At 41.7% G+C, this 17,860-nt stretch overlaps 1 protein-coding gene across 5 annotated transcripts in view; it reads left to right on the forward strand.

Annotated features, from left to right (window-relative positions):
* The window catches only part of LOC144688517 (zinc finger and BTB domain-containing protein 46-like), an 89,903-nt gene that overhangs the window by 11,390 nt on the left and 60,653 nt on the right, over positions 1-17,860 (forward strand). For 3 of the 5 annotated variants that reach the window (XM_078555192.1, XM_078555188.1, XM_078555191.1), the window contains exon 2: positions 570-684. The exons of 1 other annotated variant lie outside the window; for it this stretch is intronic. In XM_078555192.1, coding sequence (XP_078411318.1) covers positions 626-684 — 59 coding nt within the window. In that variant the 5' untranslated portion in view covers positions 570-625. The remainder of the gene's footprint in view (positions 1-569; positions 685-17,860) is intronic. One more of the 5 variants, XM_078555189.1, reaches the window with a different exon arrangement.

Genomic DNA, 17,860 nt, shown 5'->3' on the forward strand with positions numbered 1-17,860 from the left:
AAATGATTGAAACCTAGTTTTGATGTGGATTTAAATGCTGTGTTGCTGACAGATTTGCAGCTGCAAGCACAATAAAAGTGGTCGCGAAAGGCTGTTTTTCAATAAATATATATTTAATATATAAATATCCAAAATTGTGTATTGTTTGCACTAATTATAATTTAGATTAGTAAAATACTACCTTTTCAAAAGATTACATTAGTAGGCAATAAAAAATTATCACTCATTTTGAGGCAGAAGTTACGGTTTCCAATTCCCTGTGGCCTTTTCATTATTTGTCCTTGCTGTTATACTTTTGTGGTCTAATTTTCATCTTTTATGCTTTACATTAATATTAAAAAAAGTGGCAGATAGATCAAAATGAAGTAGAAGCAGGGAATAATATGGTTGCATTTTATGTTCATTGTTATTAAACTATTTCATAATGTGGCCAAATGTCCAAATTTGGCCTTTAATTGAAACTGTAGCTTACTCAACTGTTTTTTGTTACTTTATCTCTGGCTGCTAATGACATTAATAGTGTTCATGTGCGATAATGAGATATCTGCTAATTAGCTGTTTGATTCCAGGTAGAATTCCTCTTCATTTCAAAGCACTGGGAGGTCGCAAACAATCCTGGGACAGAATGGGGAGGAACTGGCACTACGTTGATGAAGGGGAGGGACAGCGAGACAAAGAAAGACAGTAAGCAAAAATAAGTTAAATTACGACAAAAGTTGCAATCATTATTTAAACTAAGTGTCTAACTGTATTTTAAAGCAGGAAATATGGGGAGGCGGTGGTGTAGTGGTATTGTCACTGGACTGGTAATCCAGAGACCCAGGATAATGCTCTGGGGACTGGAGTTCGAATCCCACCACAGCAGATCATTGGATTTGAATTCAGTAAAACTCTGGAATTAAAAGTCTAATGATGATTGTTATAAAAACCCATCTGGTTCACTAATATCCCTTAGGGAAGGAAATCTGTTGTTCCTACCTGGTCTGGCTGACATATGACTCCAGACCCACAGTAATGTGGTTAACTCTTAAATGCTCTCAACAAGGGCAATTAGGGATGGGTAATAAATGCTGGCCTAGCCAGCAACGCCCACATCCTGTGAACAAATAATAAAAAAGAGTGGGAAAACCAGAAAAGATCTGATCATAATTTGACTTGATTTTGCATTTCCATCTTCTATTAATTTAAAGGTCTCTGATATCCATTTGCAAAATGCAGAAACTTGTATTCCAGAGGATCACAATATGTTAAGGGTGAAAAACAGCTTCCATAGTGATCTTGTCAGAAACAATCAGCCAGGTGGCAGAGTAAACATGATAGCTGTGCACTGATGTTTACTGGAAGTGGAATAATGTTTCATTGCAATGGGAAATTCATACTGCTGAGAGCTACAAATGGATGTTTTTGCCACTCATTAAGAATTACAGTGTACTCACAGTTGAGATGGAGACCACCATGAGGCAACTTATTCAAGCACATTACTTTTATGGATAATTTATACCAGCGTAACCTCAGACACTTGTAGAGCTTTGTTCTAGATTAATTCACGGTTGCTTTCTAGGTGGAATCAACTGATATCAAAAGCAGAGTGCGTCAAATTGTAAGTCGTCAAATCATAAGTCGTCAACTCCAGAGTGATTTGGCACACCTACATTACGAGCAAAGAATAATCGTCTCTCCCCCACTTGACTTGTATGCATTCATTTTGTTTGTCACAGGAAGGTGTACCAGATGGCTTCTTGTTCCGAATTATTTTTATGTTCCACAAAATATCAATATTACAGTGGTAGAAGTTCTTTTGCTCAACATTGTCAAAGTCAACAATGTTGTTACTTCAACAATGGTTCTGTGGGCAGCAATAACCTTTTGGGAAGTACATTGTTGATGTGGCTCCTGCCCAAACACACGTATTTTCCAGCAGTCGTAGCCAGGTATTCCAGGACAACAGCCAAGAGTGGAAGCACTGAGTTTTCTTTTCTTCCTCTTAATTCGGCCATATTCAGGTCAACTGCAGCACTCTTGATGCTGCTAAACTGACAGACCAGCTCAACACACAGCCTGAATTAAATCTCAGCCTTTGCTTGAATCAATGCTACAAGGGTTTCAGGAGGTATATGATCCTTGTTTTAATCATGATTTTATCATCTTTCTTGAATTTAAAATGCCTTTCTGAGCTCCATGTTTTTGTGGATATCAAAAGGTTTTTTCCCCTTTGCGCACAATTACATTATTAAAAGTCCCTCCCTATACACAGGTTTGAGCCATGACTATATAAATGGGTATCTGATTGTCATCCCCTCTTTATGATTTTCGTGTTTTGTGCTTTAAATGTGCTGGTCAGAGATTGTGTTGGATCAGGCATTCTGTACACCTTGCCCCTTGCAATAACATCTTGAAAATGTAGTCCAGTGACATTCAGAATCAAAATATTGTCCATGTAGAATTCTAATCCCACATGGTCTCTGGGCAGTCATATTAAAATCTATGGATGATAGAGGCTAATAAGGGTACATCCCTCGATGCTCATTGATTATGTCGTTGTTCAAGAAATGCTTTCCTCCTTTGCAAGTGTTTTTCTTTTTGCCTTAAGGGGAGGGGAAAGGAAGAGTTGACGTGGCAAATTTGGGAAGATGACGATGGGCTTGCTGCCAGACCTGCATGTTGGCAGTTAGCAACCCTCTGAAGATCAATATAATAACAGCACAACAGACTTGGTTTGTGGAAAACCATTGACATTGAAGAAAACTAACATTGATCAAATTGAAAATGCAATTCAATTTGTATTGGCTAAAAATCATAAAAATGATGCATTCAAAAGTTAGGTTTTGTTTTATATAGTCTGGCTAACTTTTCCGGTCCTCAAGACCAATGTCAGTGACAAGCCAAAACATCTCTGTGGCACAGGGAATGTATATTCTCCAGCAGGTTTTTAGGTTTTGGGAGTTTTTTGTGATGTATTTATATTAAAAAATGACACTTGTTTAAAAGAATTGTGGATTTTAAACTGTTTAAACTGCTTCCTGTGCTTACACTCTGCCATATGTGCTGCTTCGCAGTTTATGGTAATAGTTGCCAATTAACACCTAGCTGTGTCCGCAGACTTTTCATCTAGCCAGGTGACACAGCTAGATGTCAAGTGATGACCAATGGTACCATCAGTATGTGATCTGAATATGTATGGCATCAGCTGACATCAGTATTCAAATTACAATTAATTTGCCTTAAACTTCATGTCTTGCATGTTATGTAGGTGAAATGCCCAATGTATGAAATTGGGGTTAATGGCCATGAAAAAATTGTTGCATAATAAGCATTTGAGCTAAGAACACCAGGAGTAGGTTTTGGAACATTAGGCATTAATTGCTATGCAGTTAGGATGGAAATAAACTGAAGAAAACCAAGGGAGAAAATAGCACGAGATAAATTTTGGAGCAATTTGTGGGGCATAGAAATCATGGAGCCACTGGGAACCTGCCACTGTCCTGCTTCACATTACTATGTTGAAATTCTAAAGGAGCACCAGTTCTGACCATTTTTGGCATAGTGATCGTAGTTCCACATCAGAAGCATTTCATTGGCTGTAAAGTACTTTGGGTTGCCTTGAGGTCAGGAAAGGCAACTTTTTATTTAAACAAAAATGGTAAACTGTTCCTGGCAGTTTTATACAAAAGAAGATTTGCATTTATATGGTGCCTTTTGAGGCCTCAGGACATCCGGAAGTACCTTAGAGCCAATGAAGTATTTTTGATGTATAGTCACTGTTGTATTATAGGGAAATAAGTGACTATTAGAAATTCTGCCCACAACACTACCAGCTATATCGTTACTGATGACTGTTTACATATTCTAAATATTTTCACAGGCAGTTTTCCAAGTTGAAACAATAGTGTGATCAAAAATCATGGCCACAGGAATTTCACACACAGTTTTTTTGCCCAAGTGTTTGAGCTAGGACAAGTTATTAAAACTAAGTGAAGGTAGTTGTATAAAGATGTGCCTCAGAGATGCATGGCTTTCTTTGTGTATGATGAATTTGATTACCAGATTGAAGATCGATTCATACACCATCGATTGCAGTCAATCAAAAATGTATTGTTCAACACATGAACTCTGCAAATTAGCAATCAGCTTTTATAATTTTTAATCCACATCTGAAATTGAGTCAAAAGTTGCAAAACTTGTAAGTTAGAGAGTGAAATGAAATTATTTTTACGCTCCTCAAAATTCAGGGGAAACTGAACAATCTCTTTTCGATGTCAGGTATCCACTGTCACCATTGGTTTCTTGCAAGTCAGTGACAGCAAGAGTTAAACCAAAAGAGTGTGATGATCACCTGTGCCAGCAAAACTCTAAGAAGTAGAGATTTACTTTATTGGCTGTGGATAGAGATCTTCAGACAAGCCTGAAATAAATTAAAAACAAACCCAGCAAGACCAGTGCTATGTTTTATGAAGTTACTTCAGAGGTTCATGCCACGAATGTTGATTTTTTACTTTTAATAGCGCATAATGATGACTGGGAGAAAATAGAAATAGTATGGTGTCAATGTATAAAACATCATAGGAAAACTGTGTTGTGAAGTTGAACTTAATCTGCTGCCTATCATATCAGAGATGTGACAAATATGACAGCACTGCTTATTGAGTGCAGAACCAGAAGAAGCTGGATAGTCTTGCAGTTGAATGACCCAAATAAAGAGGATTCTTGATTTGGATGATTTTTTTATGGAATTAATTAATTGTATGTTAATTTTATTACATTCAATGAAGTGATGATCTATAATTTTCTATTGATGCTTTGTGTATTATTTGTGTACTATGGTGGGGATAGAAAGAGAGTCAAAATAAATATTTTCAACCTGGGTGACAAGTTAAGCCAGATCCAAAAAAACCTCAATGATCCTTACAAAAAATAAATTGGCCTAGATTTTGCTGCTAAAATAATGGCGAGTTTAATGTCGCTGTTATTAATAAATTATTCAGCAATATGGGGCAAGGAAAAGATGTCTTGTGAATTGCCACAAATTGCTGAAAGACTTTGTGCTCTGCCGTTAGCCTTGTGAAACATCAGATCTCCCTCAACCATCCCATGTTTTATGAGTTGCTACATTTGTGTATTACTTTCCAGTTAAACTTGCGGTTGAAAGTTAGGATTGTTATTAAACAGCACAAGTATCTTTTTAATGAGGTAACAAAAATGTTTTTAAATATTTGGTTCCCAGTTTAAATGTTTTTCTCCACATGATACACATTTGTGAAAGACCCATTATCAATTGTTTATATTGTGCTTTATTATAGTGAGCACAGCTTCTTGTTTTAATGTTTTATGTATTGTGACTTCGATATTTTCCTCCCTATAATCACAGTCCAACACTGGTAAACTAACACAAATCTCCTGTAATGTAATTTGGTGCTGTTGATAACAATGGATAATATTGTTTGTGCACCACTATGGCACGTTTGGAGAATAGTAACTTAATTGGATAGCTGGTGCTGGGGCAATATTGGAGCAGCTAAGTTCATTATTATGGATATCGAACCAGACATATAATGCATTTCAGGAAAGTAGGTTGGACAATTGGAAGAAGTGAAAAAAACATAGAAACTTGAAGCAGGAGTAGGCCATTTGGCCCTTCGAGCCTGCTCTGCCATTCAATATTATCATGGCTGATCCTCTATCTCAGCACCATATTCCCGCCTCCTCGCCAGACCCCCTGATGCCCCCAATATCCAAAAAATTATCAATTTCTTTCTTGAATATTCTCAGTGACCTGGTCTCCTTAGCCTTCTGTGGTAGAGAATTCCAGGTTGACCACCCTCTGAGTGAAGAAATATTTCCTTATCTCAATCCTAAATAACCTGCCCTGTATCCTGAGACTGTGGCCCCTGGTTCTAAACTCCCCAACCAGAGGAAACATTCTCCGTACGTCCAGTCTGTCCAGCCCTGCTAGAATTTTATACGTTGCAATCAGATCCCCTCTCATTCTTCTAAACTCGAGTGAATACAGGCTCAGTCGAACCAATCTCTCCTCATAAGACAATCCTGCCACCCCCGTTATCAAGCTACTGAACCTTTGCTGCACTCCCTGTATGGCAAGTATATCCTTTCTTAGGTAGGGAGACAAAACTGCACGCAATACTCCAGGTGTGGCCTCACTAAGGCCCTGTATAAGTAATTCCTGATTCCTGAAAGAGAGAATGGAGAATGAGACAAAGAGGAGAAATTCTCTGCTGAGGGAGGTATCGTGAATGCTTGAAGACTGTGTCTGAAATATGGAAGGGAGCATATGCAGACCTGTGTAATCTGCACATGTATTCAAGATTCATCTATTCAAGATACACTATTAAAAAGTGGGGATATTAAAATGTAGAAAAGCTAGTTACCTCTGCCTTGCAGTTCAAAAACTTAAGAAATTTCAGATCATACTTGCTGTAATAATTGTATAGGTTTTATGTGCATTTAAAACTATGGGCTCTTAATTTTGGAACATTTGGGATATCTATATTGTAAATCATGTAAATTCAAGACAACACATTTTTATGCAAACTCCTGAATGTATTGTTCTGCATTAATTCTTGAATGCACCTTTTCTTTAATTTTCATAGGCATAAGTAATTTTTGTGGGAGTTCTGTAAAACTGTAGCTTGAGGCTGAATGACCTTTAGCCTTATAAAGAGATTTTTTTTGGAAAAAATGGAACTTCTTGAATTGGTTAGGTATGTGCTGCATTACCAACAAATGGCTCAACTTTTCCTCGAACGATTGATCAATTTGAATTGCTTAACATTGAAATTCAGAACACTTGACTGACTTATTTTTAAAACAGCACTGCCTTAAACCCTTTCTGATGATTGCAGAAAATTATATTGGTAAAAGTTGTGAAAGCCATAACTAAGTTGAAATAGTTGGTTGCGACTGACCTGAAGACACTTTTGCTTGGCAGAAACATCCTTTTTGATCCATGTGGATGTGGTAAATTGTAAAGAAATGTCGACATAAATATTTGCTTTCTTTGTTTAAAACGCAAACTACATGCTTATAAAACAGTTGACTATAAATCTGGATAGTTTAGTTACTATGAATATATCCTGAAATCAATGTGTCTGAAATTAGATCTTAGAGCCACATATGTAATGAGTTTAGGGATATTCAGAGTTGGAACATTTGAGGAAAGCAATTACCTGTTGGGGTTGAAATGGGTAAAAATAAACCAGAAAGTTGATGCTGATAAGTCATTGCCACACATATGGTGTGTTTTTCTGAAATCTGGAGTTAATTTAACAAAAAAAACCGAGTGCACGAAGTTATGCAAGAGAACACGAAAATTTGTTCATAAGGTGGTTTAGAACTTCTGGAAAGCTGTAATTTTCTAGCGAATTTGGGTATGTACTAATTGCAGGGTTATAGACAACAAGCAGGCACGATGGTTCAAATGGTTACCATGTGTGCTATAAAATTCTATGTAAATGTATTGCTGACTAAACTTGGAATGGTATTATCTTTGAAGTTGTAAAATTCATGGCATTTTGGCATCGCTTCACTGGTGAAGTTGATGAATGGAGCGCCCCTTGATCAGGGGTGTGTTGGTGGAAAAACAATAAAAATATGTTTTATGTAGTGCCATTCACATTACCAATCCATCTCCAAGTGCTTCACAGCCAGTAAATTATTTTCAAAGTGATGTTGGCAGCAAGCACAGCAGCCAGTTTGCACACAGCAAGACCCAAAAAAAATCAATGATGGATGACAGGTTCAAATATTTTGGTGCTCATTGAGAGTTGAGTGTTGACCAGGACAGTTCCTTGCTCTTCACAAGTGTAATATATGCATCTTTTACATCTTTTTAAAAAATGTATTCATTATGGGGATGTGTACGCCACTGGCAAGGCCAGCATTTGTTGCTCATCTCTAATTGATCTTAGGAGCAGTTAAGAGTCAACCACATTGCTGTGGCCTGGGTCACATGTAGACCAGACCAGGTAAGGATGGCAGGTTTCCTTTCCTAAAGGACATTTGTGAAGCAGATGGGTTTTTACAACAATCGATAAGTGTTTCATGGCTGCCGTTACTGAGACTAGTTTTTAACACAATTTTTAAAAAAATAACAATTTAAATTCCACCAGCTATCATGGTGGGATTTGAACCCATGTCCCCAGAGCATTAGCCTGGGTCTCTGGATTGCTAGTTCAGTGAAATTCCCACCATGCCTCTGTCTCCCTCAGATGAGCAGGACCTTGATTTAACTTCTCATTGCAAATACAGGGTCTTTGACAACAAAAACAAAAACTTTATTTATATAGACCCTTTAGCATAGTAAAATGTCACAAGGAGTTTCATAAAGTGTCATCAAATAAAATGATACCAGGTCACATGAGATATTAGGACAGTAAAGAGGTGGCGATGCTTAGGGAAGGAATTCCAGAGTTTGCAGCTAAGGCAACTGAAGGCATGGAGACTACTGTTGGAATGGTTTAAAATTGAAGATACAGAAGAGGCCAGAACTAGAGCAGCTTGGAGATGTCATAGACTTAGAGTTGGATGAGGTTGCAGTAATACAAGGATGAGGCTGTGGAGTTAATTGAAAACAAGGGTGAGAATTTCAACATTGAGGTGTTGCTGGGATGGGAGCAAATGTAGGTCAGCAAACATGGGGGTGATAGGTGAATGGGATTTAATGCAGGCTATGTTACAGGAGCGCTAAGTTTTGGATGAACTCAGGTTAACGGAGGGTGCAAAATAGAAGGCTGCCCAGGACAGCATTGGAGTAGCCAAGGCATGGATGAGGGTTTCAGCGGCAGAGAGAGGCAGGGCTGGAGCAGTGTAATGTTAGACATGAATGTCGTTGGTCTCGGTTATGGGGTGGGTATGTGGTCACTGGATGATATCAGGTTCAGATAGGTCACCAAAATTGCAAACAGTTTGGTTCGTCCTAAGACAGTGTCCAGGGAGAAGGATGTAGTTGGTGCTGGGGGCTGGAATTTATGGCGGGGAATAGAGGTGGACCTCGTGGATGAGATGAGTTCAAAGAGAGCAAGAAGGGAGATGAAGCATCTGAAGAAAGATGTGAGTTTAGGACTCAGACAGAGAGGAGCCTGTAAGGGAAGTTTGGTATGGTGGGCTAGGAAAAGGGAAGGAAGCAGTAGAGGTAACCAACAGGGTGCTCTCTATCTTTATGACAGAGAAGTTCTTGCAGTTATTGAAGGTATGTTTGGAGGAGGCCGGGATTTTGGAAGACAGCTTGTAGTGAAAAGAAGCCGGGAGTTACCTTGATTCAGGGATCCACTTGAAATGCGGTGAGTAGCTTTGCTGAGGAGAGCTGGAGCCGATGGTACTTTTTGTGGTTCAGTCAAACTTGACGATGAATTGATAAACCTTTTGTCTGCAATAAACTTTCAAGCCTGCATCCCTTGGACTTAAGGGGAATGAGTAGGGCGAGTGAGACGAATAGTCTTAGTGGGGCCAAGTGCATTAAAGGTAGAGGTGAGTGTGTTGATTTCAGCTGATTGCTGGCTGTACAAATGTCATGGTGAATAAAGCCAAAGGGTAGACAGTTGGCAATTGGGAATTGCAGTTGTACATGAATTGGGAGTGTTTTTTTCCCAGGTAGGACACAGAAGGAAGTGGGTTTGTGAGGGGGAAAGGGGATGCAAGTGCAGAGGGATGCAAAGAAGTGATCGGAGAGGGCCTTTTGTCAGCGATTGACATGATGGGAATAGAGAAGCCACTTGGGATGGCAAAGCTGAGAGGATGGCTGTGATTGGAAAGGGAAGTTTAAATGGACTGAGTCAAGAAGCATACAACGGAGGACAGTGAATCAGAGCTGAGAAGCCATGATGAGTTAAAAAGGAGTTTCAAATCACAGAAATTCTTGGTGCAGACCCAGAGGCTGAGGGAGGAAAGCAGTGAAGATGGTGAGAAGCTTGGCATAGTGCTTGGGTGGGCACTGGAGAACAAAGATTTTATAAGTGAGATGGTGGGGAGAGGGGTAGGTGGATGGAACAAGGCGAGATGCTTAAAGGAGGAAAATTGTGGCAGCTGAGTAATGGGGGCAGATCAAGGTAATATGGTGATGATGGCCATGCTGCCACCATGGTCATCCGAACCTGGACAAATGGTGGAAGGTGTAACTGGGCAGGAGGTTGCATTAAGTTGGGGGTTGGAGGTGGGGTGGGGGGGGAGGGATTTTATCATCCGTTGGTCAAGATTCCATCAAAGCCGTGATGTCAATGCATTTGACCACAATTAGCTTATGAACGGCAAGGACCTTGCTCACAAGAACAGAGATTCAGGAGGGAGGTGAGGACGGAAGCTGTGGTTGATGGTGGATGCTCATGCCCTAACTTGCATCAAGTCTGATTGACCCATCACCTCTGGGCTCATGGACTGATTGAATCCCAGTTAAGCAACACCTCACTTTTTTTAAATTCTCACCTTTTATTTTCGAATCCCTCCATAGCTAAGCCCTCTCCCCATCTTTGTATTTCCTCCAGTCCCCCAACTCTCAAAAATATCTGCTTAATCTCATTCTGACCTCTTTGGCATCCCAGATTTTAATCACTCCACTATTGGCAACCATGCCTTCAGTTACCTGGGGCCTCAGCTCTGTAATTTCTTCCCTAAACCTCTCTGCTATGCACCTTGCTTTCTTTAAGGTGGCCCATAAACCTATCTCTATGATGAAGCTTTTGCATATCAACCCTCATAATCTCCTTACGTTGCTCAGTGTTGTTTTTTGTTTGATAATACTCCTGTGAAACATCTTGGACTGTTTTATTACATAAAGCCAATATGTAAATGCTAGTTGTTGTTGATCTGGCAGAGTCAACAGCATCAGCACTGGGAGAGGTGAGTGGGATGCAAAGGACATTTGCAAGGTTAGCCCTAGCGGCAGCTGGGCAGGAAGTTCAGTGGGAGAATAAAATAGGGCAGTTGAGCTTGCTGCTCCTGAGGGGGCAGCGTTAAAAATGAGACTGCGTGGCATTGAAATTATTGAGTAAATTGTATTAATGTCCTGACATGGGGCTTGAACTGATAGCCTTCTGTTTTATAAGTGAGAGTGCTGATATTACTTCAAGAAAGCTTGGTTAAAATCTATGCTAAATGTCAGGTAAAGAAATGAAATTGCAAATAGTGTGGTTTCTGTATTACAACTGTTTTTTAAAAAATATATTCATGAGACATTGGACAAGGCCAGCATTTTTTTAAATTTATTCGCAGGACATGAGTGTTGCTGGCCAGGCCAGCATTTATTGCCTGTCCCAAATTGCTCTTGAGAAAGTGCTGTTGAACAGCCTTCTTGGGCCACTGCAGTCTTTATGGTGTAAGTGCTCTGTGCTGCTCAGTAGGGAATTGCAGGATATTTGATCCAACAATTGAAGAAGGAACAATAATATAATTCCAAGTCAGGATGGTGTGTGATTTGGAATGGAAGCTGGCATGTGGTTGTGTTCCTGTGTGCCTACTGTCCTTGTACTCCTAGGCAGTAGAGATCATGGGTTTGAAAGGTGCTGGCGAAGAAGCCTTTCCAAGTTACTGCAGTGCTTCTTGTAGACGTTACACGCGATAGCCACTGTGTGCCAGTGGTGGATGCTTGAACATTTTAAGGTGGTGGGTGGGTGCCAATCAGATATAATGCTTTGTTCTAGTTGATCTCGAGCTTCATGAGTGTTGTTGGAGCTATACTCATCCAGGCAAGAGGAGAGCATTCTATCACACTCCTGACTTGGGCCGTGTACATGGTGGAGAGGCTTTGGAAAGTCAGGCAGTGAGTAATTCATTGTAGAGTACCAAGCTTGTTCTTAGAGTCATAGAGGTCAACAGCACAGAAAAAAGCTCTTTGGTCCATCGAGTCTGCGCCGGTCAAACAAGTAACTAACTATGCTAATCCCATTTTCCAGCACTAGGCCCATAGCCTTGTATGCCATGGCATCGCAAGTGCATATCCAAATACTTCTTAAATGTTATGAGGGTTTCTGCCTCTACCACCCTTTCAGGCAGCAAGTTCCAGGTTCCCACCACCCTCTGGGTGAAAAAATTCTTCCTCAAATACCCTCTAAACTTCCTGTCCCTTACCTGAAATCTATGCCCCCTGGTTATTGATCCCCCCCCCCACCAAGGGGAAAAGTTTCTTCCTGTCTACCCTATCTGTGCCACTCATAATTTTATACACCTCAACCATGTCCCCACTCAATCTCCTCTGCTCCAGGAAAAATAACCCCAGTGTATCCAAAACAAAAATAAAAATACCTGGAAAAGCTCAGCAGGTCTGACGGCATCTGCGGAGAGGAACACAGTTAACATTTCGAGTCCGTATGACTCTTCAACAGAACTAAAGTAAAATAGAGAGGGGAAATATAAGCTGGTTTAAGGTTGGGGGGTGGGGTGGGGGGTGGGGGGTGGGAGTGGGTGGGACAAGTAGAGCTGGATAGAGGGCCAGTGATAGGTGGAGATAGACAAAAGGACAAAGAGGTGTTGAAGGTGGTGATATTATCTAAGGAATGTGCTAATAGGCGACATTAAGGGTAGAAAGCAGGGCGAGCAAGGTACAGATAGCCCTAGTGGGGGTGGGGGGAAGGGATCGAAATAGGCTAAAAGGTAGAGATAAAACAATGGATGGAAATGCTTCAAAAATAATGGAAATAGGTGGGAAAAGAAAAATGTGGACAGACCGAAGGTGTTCCGCAAAGCGGTCACCCAGTCTGCGTTTGGCCTCTCCAATGTAGAAGAAACCACATTGGGAGCAACGAATGCAGTAGACTAAATTGAGGGAAGTGCAAGTGAAATGCTGCTTCATTTGAAAGGGGTGTTTGGGCCCTTGGACGGTGAGGAGAGGGGAAGTAAAGGGGCAGGTGTTACACCTTCTGCGGTTGCATGGGAAGGTGCCGTGGGAGGGGTTTGAGGTGTAGGGGGTGATGGAGGAGTGGACCAGGGTGTCCAGGAGGGAACGATCCCTGCGGAATGCCGCGGGAGGGGGTGGGGGTGTGGGGTGAAGGGAAGATGTGTTTGGTGGTGGCATCATGCTGGAGTTGGCGGAAGTGGTGGAGGATGATCCTTTGAATGCGGAGGCTGGTGGGGTGATAAGTGAGGACAAGGGGGACCCTATCATGTCTCTGGGAGGGAGAGGAAGATGTGAGGGCGGATGAGCGGGAGATGGGCCGGACACGGTTGAGGGCCCTGTCAACTACCGTGGGTGGAAAACCTCGGTTAAGGAAGAAGGAGGACATGTCAGAGGAACTGATTTGGAAAGTGGCATCATCAGAACAGATGCAATGGGGGCGAAGGAACTGAGAGAATGGGATGGAGTCCTTACAGGAAGCGGGATGTGAGGAGCTGTAGTCGAGGTAGCTGTGGGAGTCGGTAGGCTTGTAATGAATATTGGTGGACAATCTATCACCAGAAATTGAGACAGAGGTCAAGGAAGGGAAGGGAAGTGTCAGAGATGGGCCATGTGAAAATGATGGAGGGGTGGAAATTGGAAGCAAAATTAATCAATTTTTCCAGGTCCAGATGAGAGCACGAAGCAGCACCAAAGCAATTATCGATGTACCGGAGAAAGAGTTGTGGGAGGGTGACGGAGTACGACTGGAACAAGGAATGTTCCACATACCCCATAAAGAGACGGGCATAACTGGGGCCCATGCGGGTATCCATAGCCACACCTTTTATTTGGAGGAAGTGAAAGGAGTTAAAGGAGAAATTGTTCAGTGTGAGAACAAGTTCAGCCAGACGGAGGAGAGTAGTGTTGGATGGGGATTGTTCGGGCCCCTGTTTGAGGAAGAAACGGAGAGCCTTCAGACCATCCCGGTGGGGGATGGATGTGTAGAGGGATTGGACGTCCATGGTGAAGAGGAGGCGGTTGGGGCCAGGGAACTGGAAATTGTTGATAGAATGCAGGGTGTCAGAGGAATCATGGATGTAGGTGGGAAGGGACTGGACAAGGGGAGAGAGAAATAATATCACCACCTTCAACACCTCTTTGTCCTTTTGTCTATGACATCTTTTGGCTATCTCCACCTATCACTGACCCTCTATCCAGATCTACTTGTCCCACCCTCCCCCCTTAAACCAGCTTATATTTCACCTCTTCTCTATTTTTCCTTAGTTCTGTTGAAGAGTCATACGGACTCGAAAAGTTAACTGTGTACCTCTCCGCAGATGCTGTCAGACCTGCTGAGTTTTTCCAGGTATTTTTATTTTTGTTTTGGATTTCCAGCATCCGCAGTTTTTTGCTTTTATTCCAGTCTATCCAATCTCTCCTCATAACTAAAACTCTCCAGCCTAGGCAACGCCCTGGTAAATCTCCTCTGCACTCTCTCTCTCGAGTGCAATCACATCCATCCTATAATGCGGATTCCAGAACTGCACGCAATACTCCAGCTGTGTCCTAACCAGCGTTTTATACAGTTCCAGCATAACCTCCCTGCTCTTATATTCTATGCCTCGGCTAATAAAGGTAAGTATTCCATACGCCTTCTTAACCGCCTTGCTACCTTAAGGGTGGACATGCACACCAAGGTCCCTCTGATCCTTGGTACTTCCCAGAGTCCTACCATTCACCGTGTATTCCTGTGCCTTGTCTGTCCTGCCCAAGTGCATCACCTCATTTATCTGGGTTAAATTCCATTTCCCACTGATCGGCCCATCTGACCAGCCCGTCTATATCCTCCTGTAATCTATGACTATCCTCCTCACTATTTACTACCCCACCAATTTTCATGTCATCCGCGAGCTTACTGATCAACCCTCCTACATTCAAGTTTAAATCGTTTATATATACCACAAACAGCAAGGGACCCAACACCGATCCCTGTGGAACCCCATTGGACACAGGCATCCTGTCACAAATACACTACTCAACCATCATCCTCTGCTTCCTGCCACTCAGCCAATTCTGGATCAAATTTGCCAAATTACTTTGGATCCCATGGGCTCTTACCTTCATTATCAGTCTCCCATGCGGGACCTTATCAAAAGCCTTGCTGAAGTCCAAGTAGACTATGTCAAGTGCATTGCTCTCATCTACACACCTGGTCACCTCTTTGAAAAATTCAATCAAATTGGTCAGACGTGACCTCCCCTTAACAAAACCATACTGACTGTCCTTGATTAACCCCTGCCTCTCCAAGTGTAGATTAATTCTGTCCCTCAGAATTGCCTCCAATAGTTTCCCCACCACTGAGGTGAGACTGACTGGTCTGTAGTTCCCTGGTTTATCCCTTCCACCCTTCTTGAATAATGGTACCACATTGGCTGCCCTCCAGTTCTCTGGCACCTCTCCTGTGGCCAGAAAGGCATTGAAAATTATTGGCAGCACCCCTGCTATCTCCTCCCTTGCCCCACTCAACAGCCTGGGATACATTTCATCCTGACCTGGAGATTCATCTACTTTTAAGCCTGCCAGACCACTTGGAGCCTCCTCCCTTTCTATGTTAATTTCTCTAATTCTATCACACTCCTTCTGCTTGACTTCCATACCCATGTTGTCCCCCTCACTTGTGAACACCGACTCAAAACTACTCATTTAGAACCCTACCTACTTCTTCCGGCTCCAAACACAAATTACCACTATGGTCCTTAATGGGCCCCACTCATTCCCCAGTTATCCTCTTACTCTTAATGTCCTTGTAAAGTAACTTTGGATTTTCCTTTATTTTACCTGCCAATGTTTTTTCATGCCCCCTTTTTGCTCTCCTAATTTCATTTTTTAAGTTTCCCCCTACACATTCTATACTCCTTCAGGGCTTCTGCTGTTTTGAGCCCTCGGTATCTGCTTAAGCCTGCCCTTTTCTCTTTATCCAATCCTATATATCCCTTGACATCCAGGGTTCCCTGGATTTGTTGGTCCTACCCTTTTATCTTTACTGGAATATGTTGGCCCTTTACTCTCCCTATTTCCTTCTTGAATGAGTCCCACTGCTCTGACATAGATTTACCTAAAAGTAGTTGCTCCCAGCCCACTCTGGCCAAATTATATCTGATCTTATTAAACTTGGCCTTCCCCCAATTTAGAACTCTAATTCCTGGCCCATCCTTGTCCTTTTCCATAACAGCCTTGAATTTAATGGAGTTATAATCACTATCTGCAAAATGCTCCCCCACTGATACCTCTACCACTTGGCCAGTTTCATTCCCTAAAATTAAGTCCAGGACTGCCTCTTCTCTTGTAGGACCTTCTACTTACTGGCTTAAAAAGCTCTCCTGGATGCATTTCAAGAATTCCACTCCCTCTAAACCTATCACACTATGACTAACCCAGTTAATGTTGGGGAAGTTGAAATCCCCCACTGTTACTACCCTATTATTTTTACACTTCTCTGAAAGTTGCCTACACGTCTGCTCTTCTATTTCTCTCTGACTGTTTGGGGGCCTATAATACACCCCCAGCAATGTGATTGTCCATTTTTTGTTTTTAAACTCTACCCATATGGCTTCACTTGAGGAGCCTTCTAAGATGTCATCCCTCCTTACTGCTGTAATTGATTCCTTGATCAATATTGCGATACCCCCTCCTCTTTTACCTCCTTTCCTGTCTTGCCTTGCCTGAAGACCCTATATCCTGGAATATTGAGCTGCCAACCTTGCCCCTCTTTCAACCATGTCTCTGAGAGCAATGACATTATAATTCCATGTGTTAATTTGTGCCCTCAACTCATCTGCCTTATATGTCAGACTCCTTGCATTAAAATAAATGCCATCCAACTTGGCCAAACTCCCTTGTGCCTTAACTGGCCTATAATTGCGACCAGTTAAGTTTGTAGTTAATGGTAAGACTGCTTCATTGTCTGAGGAGTTGTGACTGGAACTGTACAATTATCAGCAAGCATCCCCACTTCTGACCTTATTTTGCAAGGAAGGTTATTAATGAAACAGCTGAAGATGGTTGGGCCTGGGATACTACCCTGACGAACTCCTGCAGTGATGTGCTGAGACTGAGATGATTGGCCTCCAACAACCACAGTCATCTTCCTTTGCGCTAGATATGACTGCAACCAATGGAGAGTTTTGCCTGATTCCCATTGACTCCAATTTTGCTAGGACTCCTTGATGCCACATTCTGTCGAATGCTGCCTTGATATCGAGAGCAGTCACACTTCCTTCGCCTCTTGAGTTTGCCTCTATTGTCTATTTTGGACCAAAGCTGTATCCTTGAGTCTAGTGACCCTGGTGTATTCATATCTTGAATGTAAAATTGTCCTTGATCCCTTTTATGGTTGGAGCTTAATCAAGTGTGCTAACATGAGCATAAAATACAAAATGTACCTAGCCAGTGAGTCAGAATAAAATTGTCATGTATGCAGCTTGACTTGTAATCAGGAATGGCTGCACAAATTGGGTCAAGTGTAAAATGTGTTAATTTCAATTGTGTGAAATTATTTCAATATATCTTGTATTTTCAAATGCATGGTTTATTTGCAAGACTTTCTTAATTCTGTTTTGTGGTTCATTTACCCTCGCTAGAAGCGGCATACCTTCATACACAGGGACCCATTCTTTGTAAACAAAAGAAAGTTGTTCAAGCCTTGCACCTTTGCTTTGAATTCCCCCATGAGCTTGGACAGCCTATAGTTCTCTGTTGCTTTCTCCATGGCATTGCCATGGCTAATCAGAGTTGACTTGCCAACCAATCAGCACCTTTTTCTCCTGTAGTATAAATTGTTGTTATCGTTTGGTAGTTGGCATTCTTGGATTTGTCCTGATGATTGCAATACGATAAGCTTGAGCAACATATCTCTCTCTTCAGCAATACTCAAGTTCTGAGTCAAGTGACTATTCTATTCCATTAATTCTATGCATAGCTGCTTTCGTGCAATGCTAATATTCTGCGGGTAAGCTTTGATTCAGTGGAGGCAGTAGAGAGGAG

The sequence above is a fragment of the Cetorhinus maximus genome, chromosome 13 (genome assembly GCF_964194155.1).
Source record: "Cetorhinus maximus chromosome 13, sCetMax3.hap1.1, whole genome shotgun sequence".
NCBI lineage: Eukaryota > Metazoa > Chordata > Chondrichthyes > Lamniformes > Cetorhinidae > Cetorhinus > Cetorhinus maximus.